The sequence below is a fragment of the Trachurus japonicus genome, chromosome 4, assembly GCF_045865225.1.
Source record: "Trachurus japonicus isolate A0001 chromosome 4, Traja_1.0".
NCBI lineage: Eukaryota > Metazoa > Chordata > Actinopteri > Carangiformes > Carangidae > Trachurus > Trachurus japonicus.
In genome coordinates this window covers 20,056,734-20,083,736 of record NC_140910.1, presented here as the reverse complement: position 1 = coordinate 20,083,736, position 27,003 = coordinate 20,056,734, and the positions used below count along the sequence as shown (strand labels likewise).

Genomic DNA, 27,003 nt, shown 5'->3' with positions numbered 1-27,003 from the left:
ATATAAACAGCTGCATGGGACATCAGAGTCTGTGGTGATCAGATCACACGATCAATACAATGCACAGTGGGTCTAAAGGTCAGAAGTAGTCCTAAACACTTTTTGATCCGACTGTACACGATTATTAAATGTATTCTTTTCCAAATATTTAATTCCTACCAAATAAAATTAGTGTTTCTTGTGAGATGCATTAATTTGTTATTTAGTAAGTAGAAGTAGTAGTAGACTAGTAGTAGTTGGTTTAGTAGTAGTAAGACATCGCGCTTTGTAAATAACACATAATCTAATATAATTCATGTATGTTTTTATTGGCGTTAACAATTTGTCTTTTGTTGTACTACAGTTACAGTATTAAAAGCCCACGTCGTTTGGTCTGGTCTTGAGTAGGCGAGGCGCGGGCACGATGCAGATATTCTAACTTGTGATTGGTGCACACGGTCATGTGGGCGGGTCCGTGTGGACGCGCAGAGCAGGAGAGTAAGGAGCGCGTCTTCGACTAGTCTGTCTTTCCTGTCCAATGTCCCACCGAATAGGTTGAGCCACGTGCATGTGTTAGCCATTTCGTTACTTGTCTCCAAAACGTCCAGTTCTTTGTGTGTCTTCGAAACACACGACGACACCATGGTGAAGTTAGCAAAGGTAAGACCACATTTTTATTGTATTTCACCGTGTGTAAAAAAAAATTGTGTGGGTGCGTTTGTCATAGAAATTAAGCGTGTGTGTGTGTGTTTTCTGCGTGAGGCCTTGCATGGAGAAGTTACTGCGTTTGTGGGGAAAAGAGGAAACTGACACCGGCGGAGAATGTCCACTCGACTCCCACAACTTGTGCCTTTTGTAAATTAATTACACCGTGTCTACGAGAGTCCACTCGGTCGAATTTGCGTGCAGGAAATGGCCCCGGTCCTTAACATTTCTTCGTGGTCGAGATCAGCCATGTTTGTGCTTCGGTGATGGTTGTGTGGCCTGCTAATGTTAGCAGACTATTCAAGATGGCATTCATGCGCGCTCTCGATTTAAATGCATTATGGATTTGGAGCTTCACAGATTAGGGTTGATTTGAACGAGCAAAAAAACCCAACTAATCGTGGATTTTTTTTTATTTTTTAATTTGAATAAAGTGGACTCTGTGGGTTATTTTAGCTAACACGTAGTTGGTTAAACGTTAGCATTAGCGTGGTGATTAACGTTTGCAGATCGTAAGCGTAACGTTATTTACTCCCAAGTCATTACCATGCTATGAATAATTGACTGTGGTTAACTTCTATGAATTTAGGTCAACAATTTAAAGCAACGCGGGTTGTCATTTTCACGCTATCGTCGTGTAAAAGCTCTGCAGGAAACGGTGAAACTGCCCAGCATGTTAGCTTCCCCACCTCCTGAGCTCCACGTGGGTTGTGCGCCTGCTCGGAGTGAGACACGAGGTGAAAACCTCAACAGCTCTTTGCCGCCTATGCAGCGAGTACCTACAGTGGCTCGTGTAACCTATGTAAAACTATCGGCAAAATTATTAATATTTAGGTGTTGTCGGAAGTGCGAGAATTTGTGTAATTTGCACTTAATTACCACATGGTATAATCCCCCCACCCACCACAAATGTAAGCAAACATGCTGAAGCCTCATGCATGCAGTAGTGTAGTTCTGTATTTCCTTATAGTGTAACTACAATTGCCATTGCTTGGTTGTCTGCAATTTACACATTATTCCTCTTTCTTACAGGCAGCAAATAAACAGGTGGTTCAAAAAAAGAAGGCTCCACCACCCCCCAAAGAAGTGGAGGAGGAATCCAGTGAAGAGGAAAGCAGCGATGAGGAAGAGGTACGGTATTGTTGTTTTTGACCATTAATTTTGGTGTTTCTACATATTTACGAGTGGTATATGACTGTTTTTTAAATAATTTCAGACTCCCCCACCTAAGGTGAAGAAGGCCACACCAGCTAAAGCCACGGTGAAGAATGGCACTCCTGCCAAAAAAGCAGAGAGCGAAGATGACGATGATGACGGTAAATAATATAATTTAAAACACCTACAGTTGCTAAGAAATAGGAGAAAAGATTTTTGCTCAAATGTGTTGGTGAGAACTGCTGACACATGAGTAAGTTCAAACGTAGCGTTACATTTATGAGCCGAGCCCAGTTAGTAAAGTTGTATTAACTTGTTTACATGTATTTTGGCAGTTTTGGAAGTATGCTGATTTTTAAAATTTAAATACTGTTTTCCTTGAGTATCATTGTGTAAATACAGTCAGATTTGTCTCTATCTAGAAAATAAGTGTGGGGAAACTTGGTAGCTGGATTTGTGTGTAGTGGTTGTCATCCTTTATTTGATGCAGATCTAGCTGTTTTTTAGTTATTAAACCAGACACCATCACAGTTTGATGCTCCATCTTATTTTCTATACATAAAGCCACATTCTCAACCTTCATATTCAAATAGAAGAGCGTAAAGTCCATATTCAATAGAAATGTGGACTGAGGACACTGTTGTGGACATTCAGAATGTTAAAAGAAAGAGTTTCACCCAACTATTTGATCATGTCAACATGAGTATGATGTTTTGACATGTACCAGTATTAAGTCTTGTGCTTTGCCACTCAACTTGCAGAGGAGGAATCTGAAGAGGAGGCCCCCCCACCAAAGAAGACCCCTGCTAAAGCTAAGCCAGCCAAGGCAGCCCCTGCAAAGGCAGAGGAATCGGACGATGACGATGATGATGGTATGACCTGCAATAGTGTTGACAGCTTAAAAAATGTTTTCTGTTTTTTGCCATTTCAACAGGGGTTTATGTGTAATGTAAAAGTTTGTTTGATTAGATTTGATAAGATTAGTATTGACCTGGCCTTTGCATCCAATGTGAATGACTGCTTACCCTCCATTTCTTGGCACGCATGTGGTTGTGAAGTACCCGTGTGTGATATGTACGGAGGAAAAGTGAATACAGTGCTATGTCTTCGGTGCCGGTGTGTGTTATCGTCTGCCGGTTCTATCCTCAATCGCTGTAACACTCTTTGCCTGTAATGACGTCGGTAGATGTTTTGCCTCTCTGCGGATGTTCTACCAGATGAAATATTTATTGAAGACCACCATTTTGTGTGTACTGTGCAGATGAGTCTGAGGAAGAGGCCCCACCACCAAAAAAAGCGGCCAAGCCTGCTGCCAAACCTGCCAAGCCCCCGGCGAAGGCAAAGGAGTCCTCTGACGAAGATGACGACGATGACGAGGAAGAATCAGAAGAAGAGGCTCCACCTCCAAAGAAGGCAGCAAAACCAGCAGCCAAACCAGCTGCAAAGGCCAAGCCTGCCAAAGAGGAATCTGACGATGACGACGATGATGAAGATGGTAAGACTGAGCATTTGATTGTTTCATTTATCTTTTGTTTTGGTGATACCAAGTCGGTGCAGCACTGCTGGCATGGAAACCAGTTATATCTGTATGATGATCAACAAGGGACTTAATACTGATCATGTATGATGTCACCTTTTTTAAAATTTTCTGATGCAGGTTGTCATGATTTTAAATCTGATCATCATGATCGTCCGATGAAAGGTTTAATAACGTTTGTGCTTTTTCAGACTCTGAGGAGGAGATGGACACCGCCCCTGCTCCCGCCAAGGCTAAGAAAGCAGGCATGGTTAAGGCCAAGGAAGAGTCTGAGGATGACGAGGAAGACGATGATGATGAGGAAGATGACGATGATGAGGAAGAAGATGGTGAGTTTTTTTTAAAAAATTCATTATTGATTCCAAAAATTTCCAGTAATTTTAATATGCTATGCAAATCATTACATCTGCTTTTTAACTTGAAAAAAAATAGGTTGTGTGAAAATCTTCAATTCCTTTGAAACTGAGAAGTAGGTGTTGTATAGAAAAGCCTTTTTAGGACACAAAAATTTGGTCCCACATACTGCTGCTTCCACCGCAATCTATGCAGAACATAATTTACACTCTGTACATCAACAGTATGTGTGCAGCATAGCTATGGTAAAGCCTTAAATCTCACAGTTGTAACACCATTTGCCCAGTCATTAAATTGTCCTTATTTTCAAGACGTTTAAATCATCACTTGTATACCAACAGATGCCCCAGTGACCCCTGGAAAGAGAAAGGCGGACAACAAGAAGGATACACCACCTGCTAAAAAGGCAAAGTCAGAAGGAGAAGGTAGGAATAAATGTTGTTACCCCTCCATCCATGCAATTTCAACATTTTATGATGATAACAAGGGACTTAATACTGATGTGTGATGTCACCTTATTATTCTGAATGAGAGTAGTTAATGAAGTAGTTACTAGAATTTTAAAGAGAAAGAGAAACTCAGTGCAACATTGCTCTCTCTTTGTCAGGTTTCTGTCTGTTTGTTGGAAACCTGAACTCCAACAAAGACTTTGATGAAATTAAAACAGCCCTGAGAAAATTCTTCACCAAGAGCGAACTGGAGGTTGCTGATGTCCGGTTAGGAGGATCCAAGTAAGTAGTCATTTAAACAATATAAAATACTTTGTTTTTGTTTTGTACCTAGTTGGTCAAAGGTTGTGGTGGATGGCATTTGAAAATCACTAGGTTAGTGCACAGATCTAAATTGATTGTCTAGTACATTGACAAGATTGGTGCAGCCCAAGGCTCTTATTTATTAATTTTAACAATACATTTTTGGGGCTTTAAAGCAAGAAGCTCTAATTGTTTCTCTTGTGTGAATATGACTGCATACCCTCCATTTCTTGGCACGCCTGTGGTTGTGAAGTACCCATGTGTGATATGTACGGAGGAAAAGTGAATACAGTGCTATGTCTTCGGTGCCAGTGTGTGTTATCGTCTGCTGGTTCTATCCTCAATCGCTGTAACACTCTCGCCTGTAATAACGTTGGTAGATGTGTGGCCTTTGCAGATGTTCTACAAAATGAAATTCCACAAGCTTTTTTTATTAAAGACCACCATTTTTTTGTGTACTGTCCATATGAGTCTGAGGGCTCTTTAAAGCAAGAATGTCTAATTGTTTCTCCATGACTTGCCTCAACAGGAAATTTGGCTATGTGGACTTTGCATCTGAGGAAGACTTGCAGAAGGCACTGGAACTCAATGGCAAAAAGTTCATGGGTCAGGAGTTGAAGTTGGACAGGGCCCGCAGCAAAGACAGTTCACAGGAGGGCAAGAAAGGTGAATGACTAAATGAATGTGCACATATGGTGAAGCAATACAAAGACATTAGATTAAAATTGATCTTATTTGAGACGTTGGTTGATCCCGTTTCCTTTGCTGACATTAATATTTATCCCACAGAGAGGGACACAAGGACACTGTTTGTAAAAAACCTTCCCTTCTCTGCCACGGCTGACGACCTGAGGGAAGTATTTGAAGATGCAGTTGATGTCAGGTTACCTCCAGGCCAGAACGGGTCAAACAGAGGGTAAGAAGAAGCATCAACAAAGCTACACGCGTCTTAATTACTGAGATGAGAGATTCAGACATCGTAGGAACCTGACACATCTGGACGCTGTAGTTATAGTAAATAGGAAGTCAATTCAGTTTTCACAACAAAAAAAGATTGTAGAGATTTAGTTTCCCACTGCTCAAACGTCTTGATCTGAAATATGGCTGAATATCTTCTAGTTTTATTCCACACTAATGATCTCCCTTTTTACATTGACAGCATTGCCTACATTGAGTTTAAAACTGAGGCTGAAGCAGAGAAGATGCTGGAGGAGGCCCAGGGAGCTGATGTGCAGGGGAGGTCCATCATGGTCGACTTTGTCGGAGAGAAGAGTCAGAAAGGGGCGAAAATGTCAGGTAAATACTACAGATATTTTGTGAAACTACAAAGAAATGTGTTCTCGGTTTAAATACGTTGGGTGTGTGCCACCTCACTCGACTCACTGCTCTACTTTCTCTATCCCCTATAGTGGCAGGAGCAGCCAGTAAAACACTGGTAGTGAATAATCTTGCCTTCAGCGCCACAGAGGAGGTGTTACAATCCACATTTGAGAAGGCTGTGTCTATAAGGATTCCACAGAAAGATGGCCGAGTCAAAGGGTAAGTCTTTGTACTGACTGGGAAAACTCTTGAAAGACTAAAAGAGGACTTTCTGTCCTGTTGGTTTGAAATAGGATTTATTGTCGATCTGAAAGTGCTACCCCTTCTCATGAGCTCCTCTTAATCTTGCCTATGATTATGCATGGATTCGCACGAGAAGCAGAGCCAATGCACCGTTAGAACAGGCTCACCCTGGTCTCAAATGGGTGTTGCCCATGTCTGCTGTGCAACAGAAATATCTAGTTGAGGAGTCACTTTTACTAATGTTATGTTAATTACCATAATCCTTTTTTATTTTTACTAATGTTGTGCCTCTTTTCATAGTTTTGCTTTTGTAGAGTTTGAGAGCACAGATGATGCTAAAGAAGCTTTGGATAACCTCAACAACACAGAAATCGAAGGCAGATCGATCCGACTGGAGTTCAGCCAGAACAGCGGTGGCAGAGACGGTGGAAGAGGAAACTCAGGTTGGTCTTCAAAGTGGGCCGATGTGAAGTCACATAATTGACTCGGCCAGATGGGATGAAAACTTGATCACCTGAAATTCTGTGATGATTCCGATAGTCAAGTACTGATCTGGTCTGTGCATGAGCAATCTGGGCTTGCATGAGTAATCTGGGCTTGGTGTGGTTACATCTATCCGACGAAATTAAATTTGAACTCTTAAAGTTGTAGATTTAACAATGGCTTCTCTTTGTCCAGGTCCAACAAAAACCCTCTTTGTCAAGGGACTCTCCGAGGACACGACAGACCAGACCCTAAAAGATTCATTTGATGGGGCTGTAGCAGCCAGGATAGTCACAGACAGAGACACAGGTTCATCAAAAGGGTAAGTCTGGAGAAATGTAAATGTCCCACCTGGCTGTTTGCACTTGTGGTGAGCACCGCTCTCCACGAGTGACAGTGTAAGGATTCGGATGAGAAGTAGAGCAGACTCGCAGATGAACAGGCAGCTACCTTAGTGGGAGTTGCCCATATCTGATGTGAAACAAAAGCAATACAATGACTGATAAGAATTTAAAGTATTGTGAAAGGGAATCACGCTTTGAGTCAACATTTTAAATCAGATTTGTTTTAATGATGCAGCAGTGTGTTAGGAGTTTCAGTTTTTTATCACTTCAAACCACTCAAGTTCTTGTGAAAACTTAGTAAGCCCCTTCTCTCTTGTCCTGCAGCTTTGGCTTTGTGGACTTCGACAATGAAGACGACTGCAAGGCAGCCAAGGAGGCAATGGAGGACGGCGAGATTGATGGGAGCAGGGTGACCCTGGACTACGCCAAACCCAAGGGTGAAGGTGGCTTCCGTGGAGGCCGAGGTGGTGGCGGATTCGGCGGTGGATTTGGCGGACGCGGTGGCGGCAGAGGCGGTCGCGGCGGCTTCGGAGGCGGCTTCGGTCGTGGAGGCGGAGGAAGAGGAAGGGGCGGTCCTCGTGGAGGTGGAGGCAGAGGCGGACGTGGTGGCTTTGGAGGTAAAGAGAAAATTTGAGAGGAAAAGCAATTAAGTTTTGTTGTGTGTGTGTTTATTTTTTATTTTTTTAAACCACAAAGCAGTGGATAGAAGGTGCTTGGATACAGGTTTAAGTCCTGTGAAAAAACACAAATTATAATCAGATCATTTGATGATACCCAGGTAAAAGATGGTGTTGACTAATTTAACCACATGTTAATGGAATCGAATGTGATGCTGTACAAAATAAAAATCTTGACCTACAGCATTAAAAGTAAATGTATTTTTCTTTAGCATGTGTGTTGCTGCTGGCTGACGGTTCTGTTTATTTTCATTGTAGGTGGAAGAGGTGGCGGTGGATTCGGAGCCAAACCCCAGGGGAAGAAAATTAAGTTTGATGACTAAATCCTTAGTCTGTTTTACTTTTTGAATGGACTCTGGTTTCATCAATTTTCAGAGCTTTTGGACATTCCAGAAAGCGTCATTGATATATATTTAACTGTTAATGGGCATTTTAGCCCTTTATTTAGGTCCCTCAACCTTCCCCACCCTTGTGTGCCAGAATGGTACGTTTGACCTTCTCAGCTCAAGTACTACATGCAAGTACTGAATGTCCCGAACGCAAACCTGCACCTCTCGCCCTCATTAGCTTACTTGCTTTTTCGAAGGAGTAAAATGGAAAGGGTCTGGCAAACAAGTTTGCTGTGAAAAAATATGCGCGTCTTTGTCAGATACATTGTGTAAATTTAAACAGTTTGTATGATTTTCATTTTACCTTTTGTAAAAACAAAAATTACACTTGTATCCTTATGTTTTGTTTTTATTTTGTTTTGTCATTTAGTTTGCTTTAGGTGCCAAGTTTTACTGTAATGTGCAAAGCATATTTTGATAGGTTTGACAGTTGGGTGATAAGAGAATGGCAAAGATGTTGTCATGTTTGTTTTTTGGCAGGGCACAGTTTGTGTCCGAGTCATAAAAGGATGAATGACCTTATCTATGTAACATAAAGTATTTGTAGTGCATTGACTAATTTTTCCCATCTGAAAATCTCAAGATTTTCATGTGATTGAATAAAACCTTGTAGGTGGTGATTTTTAAATGTCTGTCCTCATTGCACTAGTCAATCTTGAACATTGAGTTAATTATCAAAGTCCACAGGCTCTTGAATGTAGAGTGTCAATTATGAGCAGTCAAGTATGGTACATTATCTGAGTTGCTACTTAAATACATCTTATTGCAATACACCATCCTTGAAATAAATTCTGCCTTTGTGAAGCTTGTCAAAGTCTGTTAACACTGTCAGTTGGTGAGTAGGCTCTAGTAAATGTGGTGCTAAAGTATTGCATTATGTTGATGGTTAAGTGTCCAATCCAGTTGACATAAATGGGAATTGGACAATTATAATAAACAGCTGTTTATCATTTATTCCATATGTTTTCTTGAATGGATTAGGTATGAGCATGTTTGTAAGCTAAACTAAATAATTGTTGGTTTACATGTATCGGTGAAAATTGAAATACCTGGAGTTTTATTCTTTACTCTGCCACATGTAGTCAATATGTCCTAGTAAGTGTTGATTCTACAAGTCTCAGGAGTCTGCTGGAAATAAATGCATGTGACAAATGAATGACAAACACTTCCCACCAGGTGGCAGTCTCAGTCAGGTTAGCCTTTTTGTCTGGCACTTCAGACAATAGCCACAATGGGGATCTGCAGTCCCTGCATGCAAATGATGCTAAATTAGGCTCTAGTGTTTATAAAAGAAACATAGGGTGACCTGAGTCTTACAAGTCTCACATGTCATGATGTCACAAGACAATCTACAAAAGTTAATTTTGGGCCATTGACATAACTAACAATTTTTAAGCCTGTTTTGGTGTTCTGGTGTTACTTTTTCAACTCAAATCTTAGTGGAGAGGTTGTTGGCACAGGCAGCAGTCCTACAAAGTGATGGCACAAAAGAGTCTGAGGCTCCATCACAGATTTTTCAAATTTTGTACATCTTCTGTTGTGAAGTGCTTGTGAACTTAAGAGGGTAACTTTTTCGCCATTGTGAGCTTTTAGTCACTCAGCAGTGTCCTCGGTGCACCAGGGACGTCCCCCAGACTTCCTGGAAAATGAAAAGAAACAAACATGAAACTGCAGCAGGTAGATGTGGTAAATCACATCCCGAGTAAAAACAAAAGAGGGTTAGGTTCTTCTCTAGAGGCCAGCAAACCTGTCAGCACCTCAATAATCAGATTCACAATCATCGTAATCCAAGAAGTCTGCTCAGGCTTGGTGATGTGTCACTGGTAAGAGGACTGACCCTGAGCTCCTGGGGAGGTGTCTCTTGTCAGTGACACAACCAGACAGGGGACAGCAGTATGCTGTCATCCCATGGCCCTGCTAACTGAACAGGGAGCTTTGTTCCTGAAGGTGCCTGGGCAGGAGGCACTGATGATGGCACCACTGAATACTTCTATTTAGAGATCTGTTGCCCCCTGCCTTGAATGGTGACAGGGGTCGTGCTAGTTTTTCTCTGTGGCTCTATGTCAGCCATCTAGAACGACCTTTGTGCTTTCTTCTCTGTGGAGTTGTTCTTTGATTGTTGTTTTCTATTCAGTTTAATTTCATATTTATGAATAATGTATTTTGTTTTCATTATGTTTTTTTTATGTTTCTTATGCAGTAGAGCTTTGATGGAGCCTTTCCACATGCAATCATTAATAAATAACAGTATTGCCTTGTAATTCAGAATACTTTTGAGGAAGAAACTCATTGAAAAAAATCACAGTGTAGGAAGCTATTGCAGATAGTTGATTAAGGAGGTGAGTGGTAACATTTTTCTCTGTAGTTTTCACTCTGTTTCTTTATCATCAATGGGGCATTGTAGAGAGAAGAGGACAGAGAGTTTGATACTTTATCTCATTTGTTTCGTGGCTGCTCTAAAAAGGGTCCTCTTTAAATGGGAGTATACTGCTCAGAATACACTTCACAATGCATCTTTGTCAAGTGCATGGTGTCCTATAGCACGGATGTACTATGAAGTCACATTGCCATGGCCTGTTTTCCAATGTGATATGGGGAGTCAGGGACTGTGACTGCGTTTATCTGCCTAGTGGGCATACAAATCATTTATTTTCTTTGCATTTCCTGTATGTAAGTGATTGTCAGCATCCTTGGGTTGGTATGATGCATATTTTGAGAGAAATATGTGTTCTTACTAACTGAACCAAACCATTATGAGGAAATTCAACAGACTTGTTTATTTTTTTCAGAAACTTAGATAAAGATTGCACATCATGCCTGTGAAGTAAAGTATTGGCCAAAGGACCCCTGTCCAAAAGGTACAAGAAAAAAAAACAACACTTTTTTAAAATGTGTTTTTTAGACGGTACCCAGCCAATAAATAGTAACACAACCCCTTGATAACCACAATGTTGTTTTCATGTATTTATACGTATTTACTGGCACTGCATGCTGTAAAAGATGCCCTGCATTGTCTGGGGTGATAGCTCTAGCTGTAGTCATCCTGTAGCTTGAGGAATGTCTTTTTTTTAATTTTAGCCCCAGCAACAATATTCCCATCTTTAGCCATGCCAAAGATGGTGCTTCAAAGCCCCTTTGAAGAAAGTCAAGGGTTGGTGTGAAAGCCTGCAGCCCCTTCCAGCTGACCAACTGACCACTCTGACATCAAAAGCTTCCTCCAATTAGTGTCAACAAATACGCAGCCCACGGTCTACAGGCTGGGTGTGTGTACTCACACGCAGTCAAATAGCATCACAGTAGTGGGACATTTACACCAGATGGCTGTAACTTTTGGCTAGTGGTTGATAAGTCACTTCTCCCAGCCACAAAAAGGCAGTTTTTTTTTCAGTCATTTTGGCATGCTGGGAATGAGTGTTTAAAGGTCATGTGTGTCATTAAGGTAGAGCATGAATTACACTTTAACATTCATGTCGTAGCCAAGGCTTTGAGGAAGTTGAGGTGACTCTCAGCTAAGCTTCCCACGTACACATATACACTTAAGAAATGACCATTCATGACAATGTAATGGCGGTGAATACAATGGCATTAAACACACCATTAACTGAAATTGGTATTACACATAGCTGGTCAGGATGTCCAAAAAAGAAGTTCAATGATTTTCAAAATCGACTGTCATGTAGTAACATCCTTGTGGAGCCTGTGTTTCTATTGCAAGTGTAGAGTTGTCTGGAAACAGTTACATTACAGTAACTTCCACTAATAAGCGGCTTGTCAACCACAGCTCACACACCGATGTTACTAGTATGTACTCACATGCCTTTAAACCCATGCAATAGAGGAAATAAGAACTTCTGAATTCAAAGCTGTAAATAAAAGATCTCACACACTTCGTCTTACTATTCTGTTTAATTGTTTGTTTCTGTTTGACAGTGTTGGTTTCTCTATAAGGTCAGATAGGATAAACCACACTGCTCGATGTTATAGAGATCACAATAGGGTTGACTCCATTTCACTGTAAATTGAGTTCAACAAAGAGGAGAGTTAAAAAGAGATAAACCCTCTTAAGCTAGGCATCTGTATTGGTGAGTGTGCCCCTCATGAAACACAATACAGAGAAGATCCTGTTTCTGAATGGCTTTCTTGTCTCTGTCTTGAAAGAGATGGCGAAGAACAACAAGACGGTATTTGTATTGTTTTGCCATCTTTGTCTTTTTGGGGCAACTTTGATCTCTAAACATTATCTTACACTTTTAGCTGGCAGTATCAGTCTCAGAAGTAAAACATGTTTGAGAGGACCACTTAACATAAACAACACGAAACATTGGAAAGTTGTGTCATATTTCTTTTGAAATGCTAATCCAGAGGTCTTTAAAGTAAATTATACAAACCGTGGCAGTTCTCTATAACTCCTACATAGGAAGCAGGGTACACTGTTGGGCTAGGCTTCCAAACACTCGTCAAATGAACACTTGATTTTTTGCTTTGAGTTCACCATTATTACTTTCACGTTTGTTCGAACATACATGTTTTCTTCACTGTTCAAGTTGCGTAACTGATACCCATAGGACAACACTGGACACCATTGTTGGGTGACCTGATAGAGATTTTCACATAGATGTTTGATGCTGATAAGGCCAAACACAAAAACAGATGATCTAGGACAGATTTTTCAAAGACGGCTGCATTGTCAAGATGTTTATTTACAAATGACAATCTATGTACATTTTGATTTTTACACATATTTACATCACAGAGACATAATCATCATCACCCGCTACACCCGCAAAGTTCAGCTTTATAATCATTGAATATCCCATTAATATGCTTATCTGCTTTAAATTAAATACAAGAACACCACATTACCCCCCCTTTTACTGGGAAGGCCATTAAATTAACTTGGTATATGCTCGTACCAGCAATAGTTTTAGTTCACAGTGTCATTATAAAACCTCTACCAAATTCACGTCAAGTATATCAGCACATTCAAATCCAAGGACAGCATACATGTAAAACCTTTACACAATTGTTTTTTTTTTTCAGTAGGTTCCAGTAGTATAGAAGCAGTACAAGTCCAAATCAAGTCAGTCACATTACAAACAAATGAGTGCAAGACACAGCAAATGATTAAAATCTTTCTTTAAGAATGTGTACTCTGTATGCAGATGATTCTATCAAGGTAACATTTAAATAGAGACTGTGACCAATGATGAAGTTAAGATTTTCTGACCAAATCACTGAGGTAGAAAGAGTTGTTTCTTTTTCCCCTACTGGACGTCTTTTGAAGCCAGAGCAACACTTAACACAAACCCCAAAATGCTAGCATAACAGCAGCATGTGCAATGGCTTTCGAACACTAACATTTACTGTGAACAAACTAAACCAAACATTATTTTCCCCCTCTTACCAATCTGAAAGCACAATATGCCACAGAAATTAAAACATAATATGGTTTTGGTTACCACTTATCCCAAAAAATAAAAATAAAAAATCACTTAAGTGTAATCACATTAATTGTTACGCTATCATTGGTGTTTTTGTGACAGCTTGGAACCACGGGGCTCCTGGCCAGTGAAAAACCTTCACCATGTCAAAGCAGAAAGACAGATAAAGAATAGGTGTTGGCCACAATAGACCGGACGAGCAGGGTGTTTGTAAACGTCCCAAAATTATTGTTTTTTGTTCTTTTTTGTATCAGGGCCCAAACAGATTATTAATACAAGAAAATTCAAACCCCATAACTGTAGAGCAAGTCAATGTTCTCCTCATTGTGCCGATTGATGCAGCAGCCTCTCCACATAAAGGAGACTTTACTGGTAAGTTTGCCTTCGATTCATACATTGTACTGTACTTCCTACCAGTATCCACCAAGGTTAAGCTCAGCGAGTTGGTGCTGTCCATACCTGGTGTTTTTCGTGAAGCTATAGGATCTTCACTTTCTGTGCGCAGACCAGGTCACTGTTGACCAGATTCCACATGTGCATGAGTTCTGACGGGAGCAGCTTGTGCACCACAATCATGCTCTTGAAGAAACAAGGTTCTCGGTTCAACTTACTGCTCTTGTTTTTCACCAACCCAAACGTCTTAAACGCATTGTGCTTCACCGGCGCGACCTGAAGCACCTCCAGACACATGCCCAAGAAAACGTCATCGATGGGGTAGAGCTCCAGGTTGTCGGCAACCCAGTAGAGACTCCTTGCCAGAGTCCCATCCATCAGAAACCCCCCACCACCTGCATATGGAGGGTAGTGCGTCTTGTTATACAGAGCGTGGGGTATGTAGTATTTGTTTTCTTTTTTACGAATGGGCTTAGCCTTGAAAATCACATCCCCCACAAACAGGTTCTTGTCATCTTGGCTGCTTTCCAGGAACTCGAAGATGTTCTCCACCCTGACGAATACATCGTCATCCCCCTTGAACACATAGCGCACAGTGGGGCAGTATGTGTTGAACCACTTGAGGAAGTGAGTCTCTTTAAGTGTGAGGTTGAAGAAGCTATCCAAGAAATCCCATTGGAGGATATCGCCGTAGATGTAGTCCTCATACTCCACAAGCTTCTGATGGTTCGCTCTCTCTGCCTCATTGGAGGGTTTTCCAAGGAGGAAAAGGGTTTTTATCCTCTTGCCATCCACCACCTGCTCTTTGCCCCAGGTTTTTCGAATGACCTCCCTGCGGTCATGTTGAGTGGCCACTGACTTAACTACCATGAGCAAATATATCTCCCCTGTGCACCTCTCCGGGTGGTTGAGGAGCATGGGGAAGTATCGACAGTGTCGATAAAGCAAGAACTGCTTGAAATTGGCCTCAAGGCTCTGGAACCACTCCTGGCTAGTGAGGTTGAGGTTGGCACTACAGTTAGAGCTGGTTACATCCCAGGTTCTGGGGCCGCTGCTGTCAGTGATTTTGGGCTCCTGTGTGGTGGCATGAGATTTACGCTGTGGGTGGTGTTTACTAGCTTTCCAGAAGGTTTTTATCCCCAGATTCATGCCAGTTTTCTCTTCTAGGGCAGCTCCAGGCTCCGATCCCTCAGAGGTATCCATGCGAGCCTGCCTCTGCAGTTCAAAGGGAATCCCCATATTGATGGTCCCTCTCTGGACGACAGTCAGCGCTACCACAGCCAGGAAAAACATGACACTCAGCTTCTTGTACACCCTCCAGCGATCTCTGTTGTTCATCCTGAGTGAAGACAAAGATTAGATGGGTTTGGGTTAGGGGTAAGGCCTAGATAGGTCAAAAATATCTAAACCAAATCTATTGATTTGTATCATTACCATAATGTATTGTTTTTTGAAGTTTCATACCCACACAAGTAGACAAATATCAAACAGTGAGCATATTATTTAGAACTTTTTCTGTGTTTAATCTCTAGAAATCACATCAGGTGACATTTATTGGTAGGAATGTGTACTGTTTTTTTTGTTTTTTTGTAATAATTTTTAATGATTAAAGCATAAAGACACATAAAATGGTGTAAAGACTAAATAATCTGATACAAGCTCGGGGCCCCTATGCCCATCAGATGGCCCACAAGAGAGCTTCATTTTTTTCTGATTTGGACCCCACATGTGCACAGCAGTGTCACTGTGTTTGTAATGTGGACAAAACGATCAATTAAAATTAGAAATGGCCACAAAACAAAGACTGAGATTAAACTCGTAGCTTTTGCATAAATAGCATAAAATGAGTCATATAAAACCAAGACAGCAAAAATATTTCTCCTTAGGTTTTAACTTAGCTACATAAAGTAACACTTGTCACGTTTTATTTAACCACTGTCACTTCTGGAGGAAGATGTGGAATGTACTTGCGAAGTGAAGTAACTCCTACACTTCAAATTCTCACATTTCCATCATGTCATGCCAGGGCTCGTTGCATTCACGACCCCAGAGACACTCCCGGGGGGAGTGGGCCCCTCTACCTTTGAAGGAGTTTCCTCTCCCTAACTACAAACAAGGTAAATCCAAGCCTGTTCTGTAACGGGGTAAAAAAAAAAAAAAAAAAGACAAAAAAAAAAGGGTCTTGTAGGCCTATATTTAAAAAAAAAAAAAACAGATATAGTTATATGTAGATCTTGAAACAAAAGTGCGATCGTTTATCCTCCCTTTACTACTTCAATAGGCCGCCTGCTACAGCACCTCCAAAGTTTCAGCATGTCCAATCCAATGAAACCACTCTTTTGTCCTCCTCTTTGAGTAGCCGAATTGAATAAGTCAAGACAGACAAATTGCACTTAACTGCAAGAATCATTCATTTTTTTTATGAGTGACTTGAAAACAGTTAAGATGTGTTAGCTTGTCTACTATAAACCATTGATTGGAATCAGCCAAACAGAAATAGGTTATAATTGCAGTTATAAAGTAGCCTGGAGTGATTATAAAGAAGATGACACTTACATTTCGTCGCTTCAGTCTCTGATGGTTGCTGTGAGGCAATAACCCCAATTAAAGTGCTGATGATCGAGACCAGAAAAGTCGAATGGGTCGATGTTAATGTCCCCTCGGCTTTGCGGATGAATTGATTAAATTATCCGTTGCGCAGAAAAAGACTCGTTGCACATAGCTGTGGCGAAAAACGAGCGGAGCGCTGTGCGATGATGCAGATGTGCTCTGTGTGATCCACGCTGCTGCTGCTGCTGCTGAGGACTGTTCTGTTCTCACTCCTTCACTGCGATCCATCCGCCTTTAAAAGCTTTGGCCGCGCGCGCGCGCGCACACACACACACACACACACACACACACACACACACACTGGCGTGAAATAATGAAACCATGTGACTAGGGAGACTGAGTATGGATGTATCATTTTTAGTATTTCTGTCTAGAACACAAAATTAAAAGTTACATTACCCCATAGTCCAGGTTAGCTGGAAGATACTCTGGGCTGAAATGTAACATAGTAGATTACCCCATGACAAAAACTGACATTGAAAACTTTAAACTTAAATGTAAGCTAATCAATTTGTTAAATATCAAGGGAAATATCACAAATGAGCAAAATTTTACAACAAAGGATATATCACATGAATAGTGAGGCTGTTTAAACACCTAGAGAGGAAGCTTTCAGATCAAGTTGGAACAGACACCTTGACTCATATTTTGTTTTTATGATTATTGTTTTACCTTTATTTTAGTAATGCTGTTTGTACTGCCTTAACTATTGTTGTTGATTTGTGCTAGTAATTTATGTTGTTTATCTTACTGTCATTTATATTGCTGGCATTTGATTATATTTTTGATGTGCAGCACTTTGGTCAACTGAGGTTTTTTAAAATGTGCTATACAAATAAAATTATTATTATTTTTTAATTTATTAAGAAAAAAAAAAGTTTATTAATTATAAACTTTTGACTTTTAATGTTGACCTTCAGGTTACAGAATGGACCCCAGGAAGACTAGCGGCGTTCTAGAGCGCAGCTAATGGGGATCCTAACAAATAAAATAAAATAAAATAAATAGAATAACAGCTCCGTAACAGTCAGACTAATAATGATGTTATTCAGTCCAAACAGTGGACTTTCCGGCATGCATGTGACATCAGCAATAGGTCCTGCTATTCATTTGCTGTCATAGAGCAAACTCCACAGGTTTTATCAGTTAGCCAGCCTTTCATAGCTATGTGTAACAAAGGATTCGGTGTATTTGGTTGCATATAAAAGTAAAAAACGCTTGGTCAAGTAAGGTGAATGCATTCTTAAAAGTTGACTCAGTTCCTGGGATAAGACAGTCAGCTATGTTTTCTCTCAGTGATATGGTGTGGGGAAGGGCAAAAATGCTGTAGGGCCATATCACCAACAGTTATGGAAAGATCTCTCAGCCTGAAAACAAAACAAGGATTGGTGATAGCTGAAATGCTGTCACCACCACAACTAGCTACACTCAGCCCTTGCTCTGGCAAACTCTGTTCTTCCGCCTCTTTATGGTCGGGGGGGGAAAGAACAACAAAATATCTTTCTGTGCTTCAAAACAGGATTTTTTCAGTTTGCACACAGCTGTGATCCAAAATCTCTCCTTCCTACTCTTCTCTCTCTATTTCCTGCATCCAACCAGCCATCCTTCTCTGGGCCATGTGCATCCTGTTGCCTGCTGGCAGTGTTTTTTCCCGTTTTTATTTTTTTTCCTCTCTGTGGATTCATGCTCTGCAAGTGGTGTGGAGAAGCGAGGTGGTGATGGACACCACTATCCCTTGAGCTTTACCTTGGCTGGAAAGGCAACATTTGACACAAATTTCAGGCAACAGCCAGCCAAGGAAAACTAAGCTCTGTGACTCATTGTCGCATGATTTGTGTCAGGATGTGACCTGTGATACTGCGATTCTGTTGATTTTAATGGGTTTCCTCATGATGATTTCACATACGGTCCTTTGGAAATGAACCGCACTCAATCCTCTTAACAGTGGATCAAAAAGAGGACAGGTGGAAAGTCCTCTTTAGGTTTACAGTATATTTCCATAGGAGCTCTATTGTTTTGGTGTATGGTAACTTTCTCTTGGTGCAAGGTGGATATATAGAGTATCTAGTTGAATATATAGTGTATTATGTGTGTACTGTGTCACAGTAACTGTGGCAATATAACATTGAATTCAGCACACTGTAGGCTTTCAGCATTATTATTGACTTCTGTCATATTATTAATAAATACAAGTTTATAAGAGAAGGTGTGCGTTGCATGTGTTTGCATGTGTACGAGAGTGAAAGAGAAAGAACACGTGGGTGGGGTAACGGTGGTTTCATGTGTCTACATTCGTTAGTGGTGGCATCAGCTCTGAGGTGGCATCAGCTTTCTTCTGTGCTGGTGTCTGCTGGGGCAGCAGAATATGCAGCGGTGCCAGGAAAAGACTTAACCGACTGAACAAGGAAGAGCAGCTGAGATGCCCCCATCGACCCACCGGAGGCAACGGGCGACAGACGGGTGATGGCAAAGGAATCATCTTTGTTGGAGAACGTCTCCCACCTCAAGCAGGACACTCTGCTGCACCCACAATGTGTGTGTGAGGGAGAGAAACCACACGTCTTTCCTTCCTGCTGCTGTCAGACGTCATTTACCAACCACTGCATTCAGTAGACCACATTCATACCAAAAAAAAATTACAGTTTATGTTCAAGTTACACATTAGCAAGAGGTGAAAAGAACATTAAGCGCTTTGTGTTAACAATGAACTAGGAGTATTGACGTGTTTCCAAAAAAGTGCATTGCTTAAGTTCAAGTAATTCCAAAGGCTGAAACAATTATCACTTGACTATGCAGTTCTGCAGAGAATTCTTGGCTTCTTTTAACTCTTTTTTTTTGTTTAACTCTAATAAATGCTTATCATATTATTCATAACTTCAGCTCAAGAGGTTGTCAGTTGGTCAGTATTGTTTCTGTTCACTACACACATTGATGCACTGGAAGCAAACTATTTCACTTATTATGTAAAAACTGGAAATATGAGTTAGAAGATTTTATCAAGGCCTATAGTCAGGACCAGGATACTGTATAAAAAGGTTAATTATAACAGAGGATAAAAGAACACCTGTATGCTGGGATGTGGTAGCAGAGTTGTGAAATCTTAGTCCTCAACCAAGAAATGATACAATGGGCTTGTCTCACTTGGCCCTCTCTCAATTGCCCTATCAGTGATAATTTTACTCTTTGTGGCTCCTTTTCACTTCATAGCTTATGCAACAAAATGAGGGAGTCGAGGGAAGGAGGTGGTGGAGGGAAGGGGGTTGGTAAGGAAAACACACTGTTAATAAGAAATGGAAAACCTTGCTGCTACTTTTGACTTAGAGGAAGTACGTGCTAATCCCTTGTTGGGTTTAACACACCTGAGGGACTTGGGAGAGGATTGCCTTTGGCCTGTCCGACTCTCATCAAGTGTCTGACTGGAAGGAATGAACCCTCATGTCCCTCCTCCCTTTGTCAGGTGAGGGGCCCTGGCTGCTGGGTCCTCAGTCACCATGAAAGAATTTACTGGCAGGATAGAAAAACTGGCTTCGATGGGATCTACCACCCCTCCTTTTCCTCTCATCTGCCACTTGAGGATGTTCTTCCCTGAAAAGACACATAGAACAAAGGTGATGTGATCAAGCTGTGTTATGAATGTCCCTGTCAGCTGCGGTGATAAGTAAGCACCTGCCTTATCTCTGAAAAAACAAAACAGAGACCCCTTATTGGCTCTCTAGTAAGATCATCAGCATGAAGACAAGACAATCTGAAATACTTGTTCTTCTTGGTTACATGCTGTCATTCCGACATACCACCATTTTAGACATACCACTTTTCCGACATACTGCTATTCCGACATGCCATCGTCCCACCATTCCAACAAGGCTTTCAATATAAGGAAATGTGCGTTACTCAACAGGTGACTCCCTCCCAGGGGCGCCGAAAAGGGGGGGTAAAGGAGACGGATTCTAGGGGCCCATGATTGAGGGGGGCCCAGAGAGGCCCCTAATGATGATGAAATGATAATACAGAAAAAATAATATGACACTAAGTTATTAACTAACATATAATTACAAATATTTTATTTTCAATGTCCTGGTAACATAACTTTATTTGTTTTGGAAACATCAACGCCTGCAGGGCCCCCCCTTCCCCCCTCTCTATTTATGTAAATTGGTTCAGTCCGACTGGATGAGCTGCAGGTAGCGCACCAGCCTCACACAGCACCACAGCGGCAAGGAGGCGGAGACGGCAGTATGCCTCAAATAGCAGGCAGCCAAAAACGAAAAGAAAAGAAATTAAGAGAGGAGTTGAAGGGTCGACAATATGTCACCCAGTATTTCAGAAAAAAAGGTGGGTTTGTTAGTTGTGGTGGAAAGTTATGGAATATTAACTTTATCCCTGTCTGTGGTCTATAAGCTAGCTCACATTTCTCACCATGTTAGCCCAAGAAAACTCACTGTTATTTTAGTTAAATAATCAATCCAGTCAAACATTTATCAAGCTGTTCTTATTCAATTAGATGACCTCCCCTCTGTCAAAATGATGCCTCATTCTGAACAGAGTCAAGTGCACCAGCAGCTGTCTGTCAGCCCCCAACCAGCCCCAGTGCCCCGCAGGAGCGCCGCTAGGGATTTTGGGCCCCATGAAAATAATCTTTACAGGGCCCCCAACACAGCGGCAACATTTTTTGATGCTATTTTACATACAATTATGCATTTTAATGGTATTTTTGACTATCATTACCATATTTGTGAAAGAAGAACAACATGACAGTTGACATGTACAGTAGGGGAAGAACTGAGCACTCTGAATACAATGGAATTCATTTTGATTCATTTATTTGCTGCAACACTGATTCTTAAAAAGGAAATAAACAATGATCAGTAAAATCTGAAAACCAGGAACCAGGGTCATCAGTCAGATTATCTTCTTCCCTTTCAAATACCTCAACATCAGCTTGTTTTTCTTCCTGCCTCTCTGTGGTCTTTCTGACTCTTTCTGTACACTCATTCAGTCCATCCTCCTCTGAATTACTTTCAACATCTTCGTCCTCACTCTCTGTCGCCTGTGTTTCTGCGCTCTCACTTTCATCTGTACCCTCTTCCATCTCTTCTTCCACATTCCTCCCTGACAAACCAGAAGAGGGTCCTGGACCTGGCTCTGTAGAGTGTACATGACATACATTAATTATATAGTATTTCCTATAATATAACTATTTGTAATAGCATAGTCACCAACATGTAAACTTCTCAGATTGGACTGAGAGCAGTCACCCCAGTCTGCTGCACCCCAGATTTTCTCCTCTGTTCTTACTGCACGTGTTCTATTTAATTTTTTTTAAAGGGTTTATGCTTTTTGAACCATTAAAATTGTTCAAAATGATTTTTATTTCATTCATTTTAATTAATCTTTCCCATAACAGATTCACCTTTGTATTGTTTTGAGACTGTAGTAAAATGTATTATTATTATTATTGTTATTATTTCAACACACACAGCTGCTCACCTCCTTCCTCTGAGGAAGGAGGTGAGCAGCTGTGTGTGTTGAAATAATAACAATAATAATAAAAAAAAATTAAATAGAACACATGCAGTAAGAACAGAATTTAAAAGGGAAGAAGATAATCTGACTGATGACCCTGGTTCCAGGTTTTCAGATTTTACTGATCATTGTTTATTTCCTATTTAAGAATCAGTGTTGCAGCAAATAAATGAATCAAAATGAATTCCATTGTATTCAGAGTGCTCAGTTCTTCCCCTACTGTACATGTCAACTGTCATGTTGTTCTTCTTTCACAAATATGGTAATGATAGTCAAAAATACCATTAAAATGCATAATTGTATGTAAAATAGCATCAAAAAATGTTGCCGCTGTGTTGGGGGCCCTGTAAAGATTATTTTCATGGGGCCCAAAATCCCTAGCGGCGCCCCTGGACTCCCTCCTACTTACCTGGACTCTCTCTATCTATCTGGTCTGTCTAGCATCTACCTGGTCTTTTTTTTTTTTTTTTTTACTAAACTTTACCAACTCCTTTCATCATTGCCTAAGCCCAACCAGTGCAAAATCGTTTGGGGAAAAATACGTTAAAAGAATTGTTGGAAAGGCAAAAAAGAAAAAAAAAATACTGTCATTCCGACCATACAGTAGGAGGCAAGAATTTTCGGAATGGGACATTTGATAGAAAAGTGTTGCCATTTAGACAATTGGCTTTATGCACAGCTCCACTACTTCCTGATCTTAAGCCAGCTCCTTCTTTTCCTGTCTTACATTATTGGACAAACTGATTAATCCAGGTGTGTCTGACCATTGTTGTGAGGTCAGACACACCTGGATTAGTTAGTTTGTCCAATAATGTAAGACAGGAAATAAAGGAGCTGGCTTAAGATCAGGAAGTAGTGGAGCTGTGCATAGAGCCTATTAGGGGCCTATGTCGGACTGGTGGGATGTCGGAATGGTGGTTGCCCCCCGTTCTTCTTACTCAAAGATCCATTTTTGTCATGTTTTGCTGTTATTACTGACTCAAGGTCCCGGAAAGACTTTGGCAGTGCTGACACAATACATTACTTATTTAGACCCTACTTAAATGTCCCACGGCAAAGTCATGAGAATGACATTAATGATTATATGATGTTATTTTGGGAAACTTGGTGTGCTCGTTTGTTCATTGGAATAGCACAGCATCAAAACAATTTGAAAATGTAAACTACTTCAAGGTCTGTTTCTGACTTTATCCGCAGTGGCTGTTTTGTCAACTGTTGTTTCCTAGTTCCACCGTGAGCAGTCAGGCCTCGCCACTAGTGTAGCATTACTGTGATATGCTAAGTCATAACGGGCTGGAACCCACTGATTCTGCACAGAGTTGGCAAGAACAAAAGTTGCAGTGGGTGTTTTCCCCAACGGCCAAATGGGCGACAATGGGCCAATCACACACTTGGAAACAAACATAGATAAGACCCACGAAGGTAAGATTTATATGTTTAAATGGGGAAAGACTTCAAGAGTGAAGACCAAGCACGGTGTACTTAGTGCCTTGTCATAAGTACATCTGGTTAACTTCCCCAACTCAGTTATAGAGCAGCACACAGTTGCTTCGTTGCTTCCTTCACCTTCTTCATGGGACTATGCAACATGAAGCACAGCTTTTACACTAACGCTTTAAGTGGCTCACACACACACAGTAATAACCTAAAGTTTGAAAATGTTCATTTTCACGACAACTTAAGAACCTCCATCTTAAAAATAAGTGATTCATGAGTTGAGATTGTTTTGTCAAGTGTCAGTTTGATGTCAGAAGTCAAGTGTCATGCTCGGATGCAGAGACGTTGCTGTTGTCCACAGGCTGGGTGCAGATAAGCCCAGGGGAAAGCAACTACCCCGGCTTGCTGTTGAACTGATTAAGCTGTCAACTGTGAGTGTGATTAGTCTTTTACCCCCCTCCTGCTGAAGAATCAACAGCTTTAGATTGGCATTTACCACGTCCCACCAAACATTGTAACCCACAGTTTGGTCTAGTGTACGTAGTGAAAATGTGGAGCTGCATTCATGGTAAAGGTTAATGGGTATTTTGTGAGGACATTCCTGAGAAGGTCAAAAATATAAAAAGTGATTTCCAAATAAGCTTTACAATTTACACCACTTTGACCTTAAACATTTGAATGTTTTTGAAAATACCCAAAGCTTTGGCAAGAATGTCCTCTGTCAATATGTAATGGTGTTTCCAAAAGAGTGCATTTTGCCTTGCTGAAAGGGAAGGTGTACATCTTAAATGTTTACAACAAAAGGGTAACTGTGGGAGTCATTTTGATCTGGTCGGGAGGAAACAGGAGGCGCAGGAGACAGAGACACTGTCTCTTCTTGGTTGGCGTCACCTTTTATCAGTGGACCACATGGCTGTCTACTGATAAACGCATCTGAAAAGGGTGCCAGTGATCCTGATGACACTCGGGGCTCTTGAGAGGATGCCCCTGTCTCACCAGATTAATTGCCCAGATATGGGGATGTGGTGCAACTCCACTTTCATTCACACTTTGAAATAAAGGGTTCCAGACGTTTTTGTCCCCCTCTATTCTAATGAACTCCTGTTTTGCAGAGTTGCTGTCTCAGACTCAAAATGCCATGATCATTCTGGGATTTGATGGCCAGAATATTACTTTGTCTGAGATTTTGACAGGGATCCTCTTCTAGACACGGCCTCAGGGTGAGATAATAGGGCAGACATACCTCAAGGCCCATATCATGTCAACCTTTAACTTAATTTGACAAAAAGAAAAAAAGTACATCTGAAGCTGAAAGTTCTGCAGAGTTGACAGTAGAAAAGCTTTTGCAGCTAATCTTGAAACTGAAAAAGGTTCCGTAAGGCCTGGAGCTGGAAACAGTCATGGAGTAACTCTGACTCTTTTGAGCATAGTAGAAGCCACATTAACTACCGTATTTGATATTTGTCTTTATCTGTGAGCCCCATTCCTTAGTCTTTATCAACACTTTTGTTTTGATAGAAAACAGCAGCTTCCTCTCTGTCACTGTTACAGTCCGGCAGTACCAGCGTGGCTTGAGCTCGGGGTTACGCGGCCACCTGGTCGCAAGTGCGTCAGTGTTTCATGTGCAGCTTGTTTCCTCACATTGTGCTGCTGCTCGCAGGCAGCATCCACAATATTCGTTTGTGAGTATGTCATCTCTCAGGGGACCATGTGAGAGTCACTAAGACCCGCTCAGCCAAAACTAGCCGTGTCAGTCCTGTAGTCTTTATACATCAGGAGGAAGTTGACTGTCTAGATTATTTTTCTCAGAAAGCAAAGGCACCAATGATGTTTCTGGCCTATATTCAAATGTTTTACTAAGTCATGACGGTGGAGGTCAAGAGGAAATTAAGATGGAATAGCCCTAAATGGAATTTAATAACCATTTTTATTATTTACAACTGTGTAATCTTCCGTGTCATGTAAAAAAACACCTGCCATGAAAAAGGCTCACTGAATGGCAATGAAGCATGTCACACAAATAGGAGAAGACAGTCCTTGAGTAGTATATGAATGGAGATGATCTCAAAAAGGCAAATAGTTTTATTTGTTGCTTTGCAATGTGGAGCAATCTGAGAACTTTTGCCAGAACATTTTATTCACTTACTGTCCTGATATATCAAGCATTTAAACATATCACAGGTGGCTGCCTCTTTCAGTTTGAGCTTACTACACAGAGCTGTGTATGAAATTTGCTTTCCAGTCACCAAAGGAGTAGCCAGGGCGCATGATCAATTGGAGGCATAGTGACAAGAACCTCAACTGTCACACTTTAAAACCAAAGCCATAATTGTGAGGACAGAGGAGTGTTGCCACAAGAATACATACTTAATAAAAAAAAGACTAGAGGTGGAAATTAGATTTTCATGTTACACTGTATCAAAGAACATAAGGAACCTTGATTTGCAGTTAGAAACTTTTTAGATACGAAATGTATTTGAAGTAGATTGATAACATGTTCTAATCTGAGTAATCTCTGCATAAAACCCCGTCCTTCACATCATTTAAAAGACATAGCTGACACTTTTCAACCTTTCTACTGAAATAATGGTGTTTGGACAGGGTGTTAAGAAGCTGGTTTTCCCAATGAACATCAGACTTACATGAGGTGTGGTTTTAACAGGCAGTCAGGAATGCATTTTTCATTTGGTGAAGTTTGAGGCACTAACATACCATACCTGCTAAGTGCAATACATCATGGTTTGTGACACTCTCCTCCGTGTTTCTAGAAGTTTCCATTTAGTAGACTCCTCTTACAGACTTTAGTGAGAGCACTATTAACTGAAGGTGGAGAGGGGCAGAGGTATTGCCGGTAATGTCACACCACCTTAGTGCTGAAGTAATACCCCTTATCAACTGTATGAATCACATCGTTGCACTCCTTCCTGTTGTGACGTCCCACCTGCCTCTTCACCATGCTCACCGTTTCCAACAAAAACAGGCTGAACAATATCAGACATACCACTTCTAAAAACTTCACATGACCTCTTAGACCTCAACGGTAGAGCCGTCACACACACTTAGTCCACAGTACACTTAACGTTACTTCTTGTCTGGCCACAGAACTTCACAGAGGAGGGCTTTGTTCCTGATTCCCAAATAAATTCCATATCTCTATCCATGCATTTTCATTGCAAATTAGTACTATCAATTAAAGCAGAAGTAAGTGATATATTTGTGTTAATATAAGTCTTAAATAGTTCTATCTTCCGACAGCAATCACTTACATAGAGTGTTTGGTCTGAAACACGGGTCTGTCAGTCACTCTGCTCTGCTCTGAGTCGAGGAGAAAACATTTATCGTATCCTACAGTTTTTATCCAATGAGGAGAGAGAACGGCATGCAGGGCTGTGTGTGCAGCCAAGGGACGCCGTGAATGTGGCGACGTAGGGACGAGGACTGTTATGGTGCGTTCAAGGAAACTCGTATTTTTCCGACCGTGAAGTGGTACCAGTTCGATCTGGTACGAGTTCACCGGTCGGAAGTTACGAGTGGCCGTTATAGTGACTTTCACCGGTAAAACAGGTCGGAAAAACACGAGTGGGTTGCCTGAAACGCTACAAAATAGTAAGTTGTGACTTGAAGCTGTAATTTACGATTTCAAAAGCCTGCCTGGAACGCA

General features: G+C 41.1%; 2 protein-coding genes and 3 non-coding genes across 8 annotated transcripts; 4 read left to right on the top strand and 1 right to left on the bottom strand.

Moving 5' to 3' along the window:
- The first annotated feature begins 503 nt into the window (after positions 1-503).
- Positions 504-8,566, top strand: nucleolin (nucleolin multifunctional protein). Of its 3 annotated transcripts, none has more exons than XM_085774596.1 (16): positions 504-639; positions 1,717-1,815; positions 1,901-2,000; positions 2,601-2,711; positions 3,101-3,334; positions 3,568-3,705; positions 4,081-4,155; positions 4,338-4,461; positions 5,012-5,148; positions 5,272-5,398; positions 5,642-5,778; positions 5,892-6,021; positions 6,346-6,488; positions 6,724-6,850; positions 7,197-7,489; positions 7,808-8,566. In XM_085774596.1, exons 1-16 carry the CDS (start codon positions 622-624, stop codon positions 7,870-7,872), a joined length of 2,058 nt encoding a protein of 685 aa, XP_085630722.1. In that variant the 5' UTR covers positions 504-621; the 3' UTR covers positions 7,873-8,566. The 3 variants fall into 3 exon arrangements, with proteins under 3 accessions (XP_085630722.1, XP_085630721.1, XP_085630723.1); XM_085774595.1 differs by having other exon boundaries at positions 4,072-4,155; XM_085774597.1 differs by lacking the exon at positions 2,601-2,711 and having other exon boundaries at positions 1,901-1,992; positions 3,207-3,334; positions 4,072-4,155.
- On the top strand, positions 2,865-3,002 carry LOC146988864 (small nucleolar RNA SNORA57). Its single transcript, XR_015035794.1, has one exon. It is a non-coding gene; the product is annotated as a small nucleolar RNA SNORA57 (small nucleolar RNA).
- On the top strand, positions 4,703-4,840 carry LOC146988863 (small nucleolar RNA SNORA57). The gene has a single exon (XR_015035795.1). It is a non-coding gene; the product is annotated as a small nucleolar RNA SNORA57 (small nucleolar RNA).
- LOC146988862 (small nucleolar RNA SNORA75) lies at positions 6,123-6,256 on the top strand. Its single transcript, XR_015035793.1, has one exon. It is a non-coding gene; the product is annotated as a small nucleolar RNA SNORA75 (small nucleolar RNA).
- A 4,052-nt stretch (positions 8,567-12,618) lies between the features above and the next one.
- On the bottom strand, positions 12,619-16,590 carry b3gnt7 (UDP-GlcNAc:betaGal beta-1,3-N-acetylglucosaminyltransferase 7). Of its 2 annotated transcripts, none has more exons than XM_085774593.1 (2): positions 16,329-16,590; positions 12,619-15,111 (listed from the first exon to the last, which is right to left on the bottom strand). In XM_085774593.1, coding segments are annotated over exons 1-2 (1,257 nt in total). In that variant the 5' UTR covers positions 16,331-16,590; the 3' UTR covers positions 12,619-13,856. The 2 variants fall into 2 exon arrangements, with proteins under 2 accessions (XP_085630719.1, XP_085630718.1); XM_085774592.1 differs by lacking the exon at positions 16,329-16,590 and adding an exon at positions 15,778-15,803.
- Between the last annotated feature and the right edge of the window lie 10,413 nt (positions 16,591-27,003).

Bases quoted from the DNA above. Each gene is read 5' to 3' on its own strand.
- nucleolin (XM_085774595.1), top strand. The intron at 3,335-3,567 runs GTAAGACTGAGC...GTGCTTTTTCAG, and splicing joins TGACGACGATGATGAAGATG to ACTCTGAGGAGGAGATGGAC. The intron at 4,156-4,337 runs GTAGGAATAAAT...TCTCTTTGTCAG, and splicing joins GGCAAAGTCAGAAGGAGAAG to GTTTCTGTCTGTTTGTTGGA.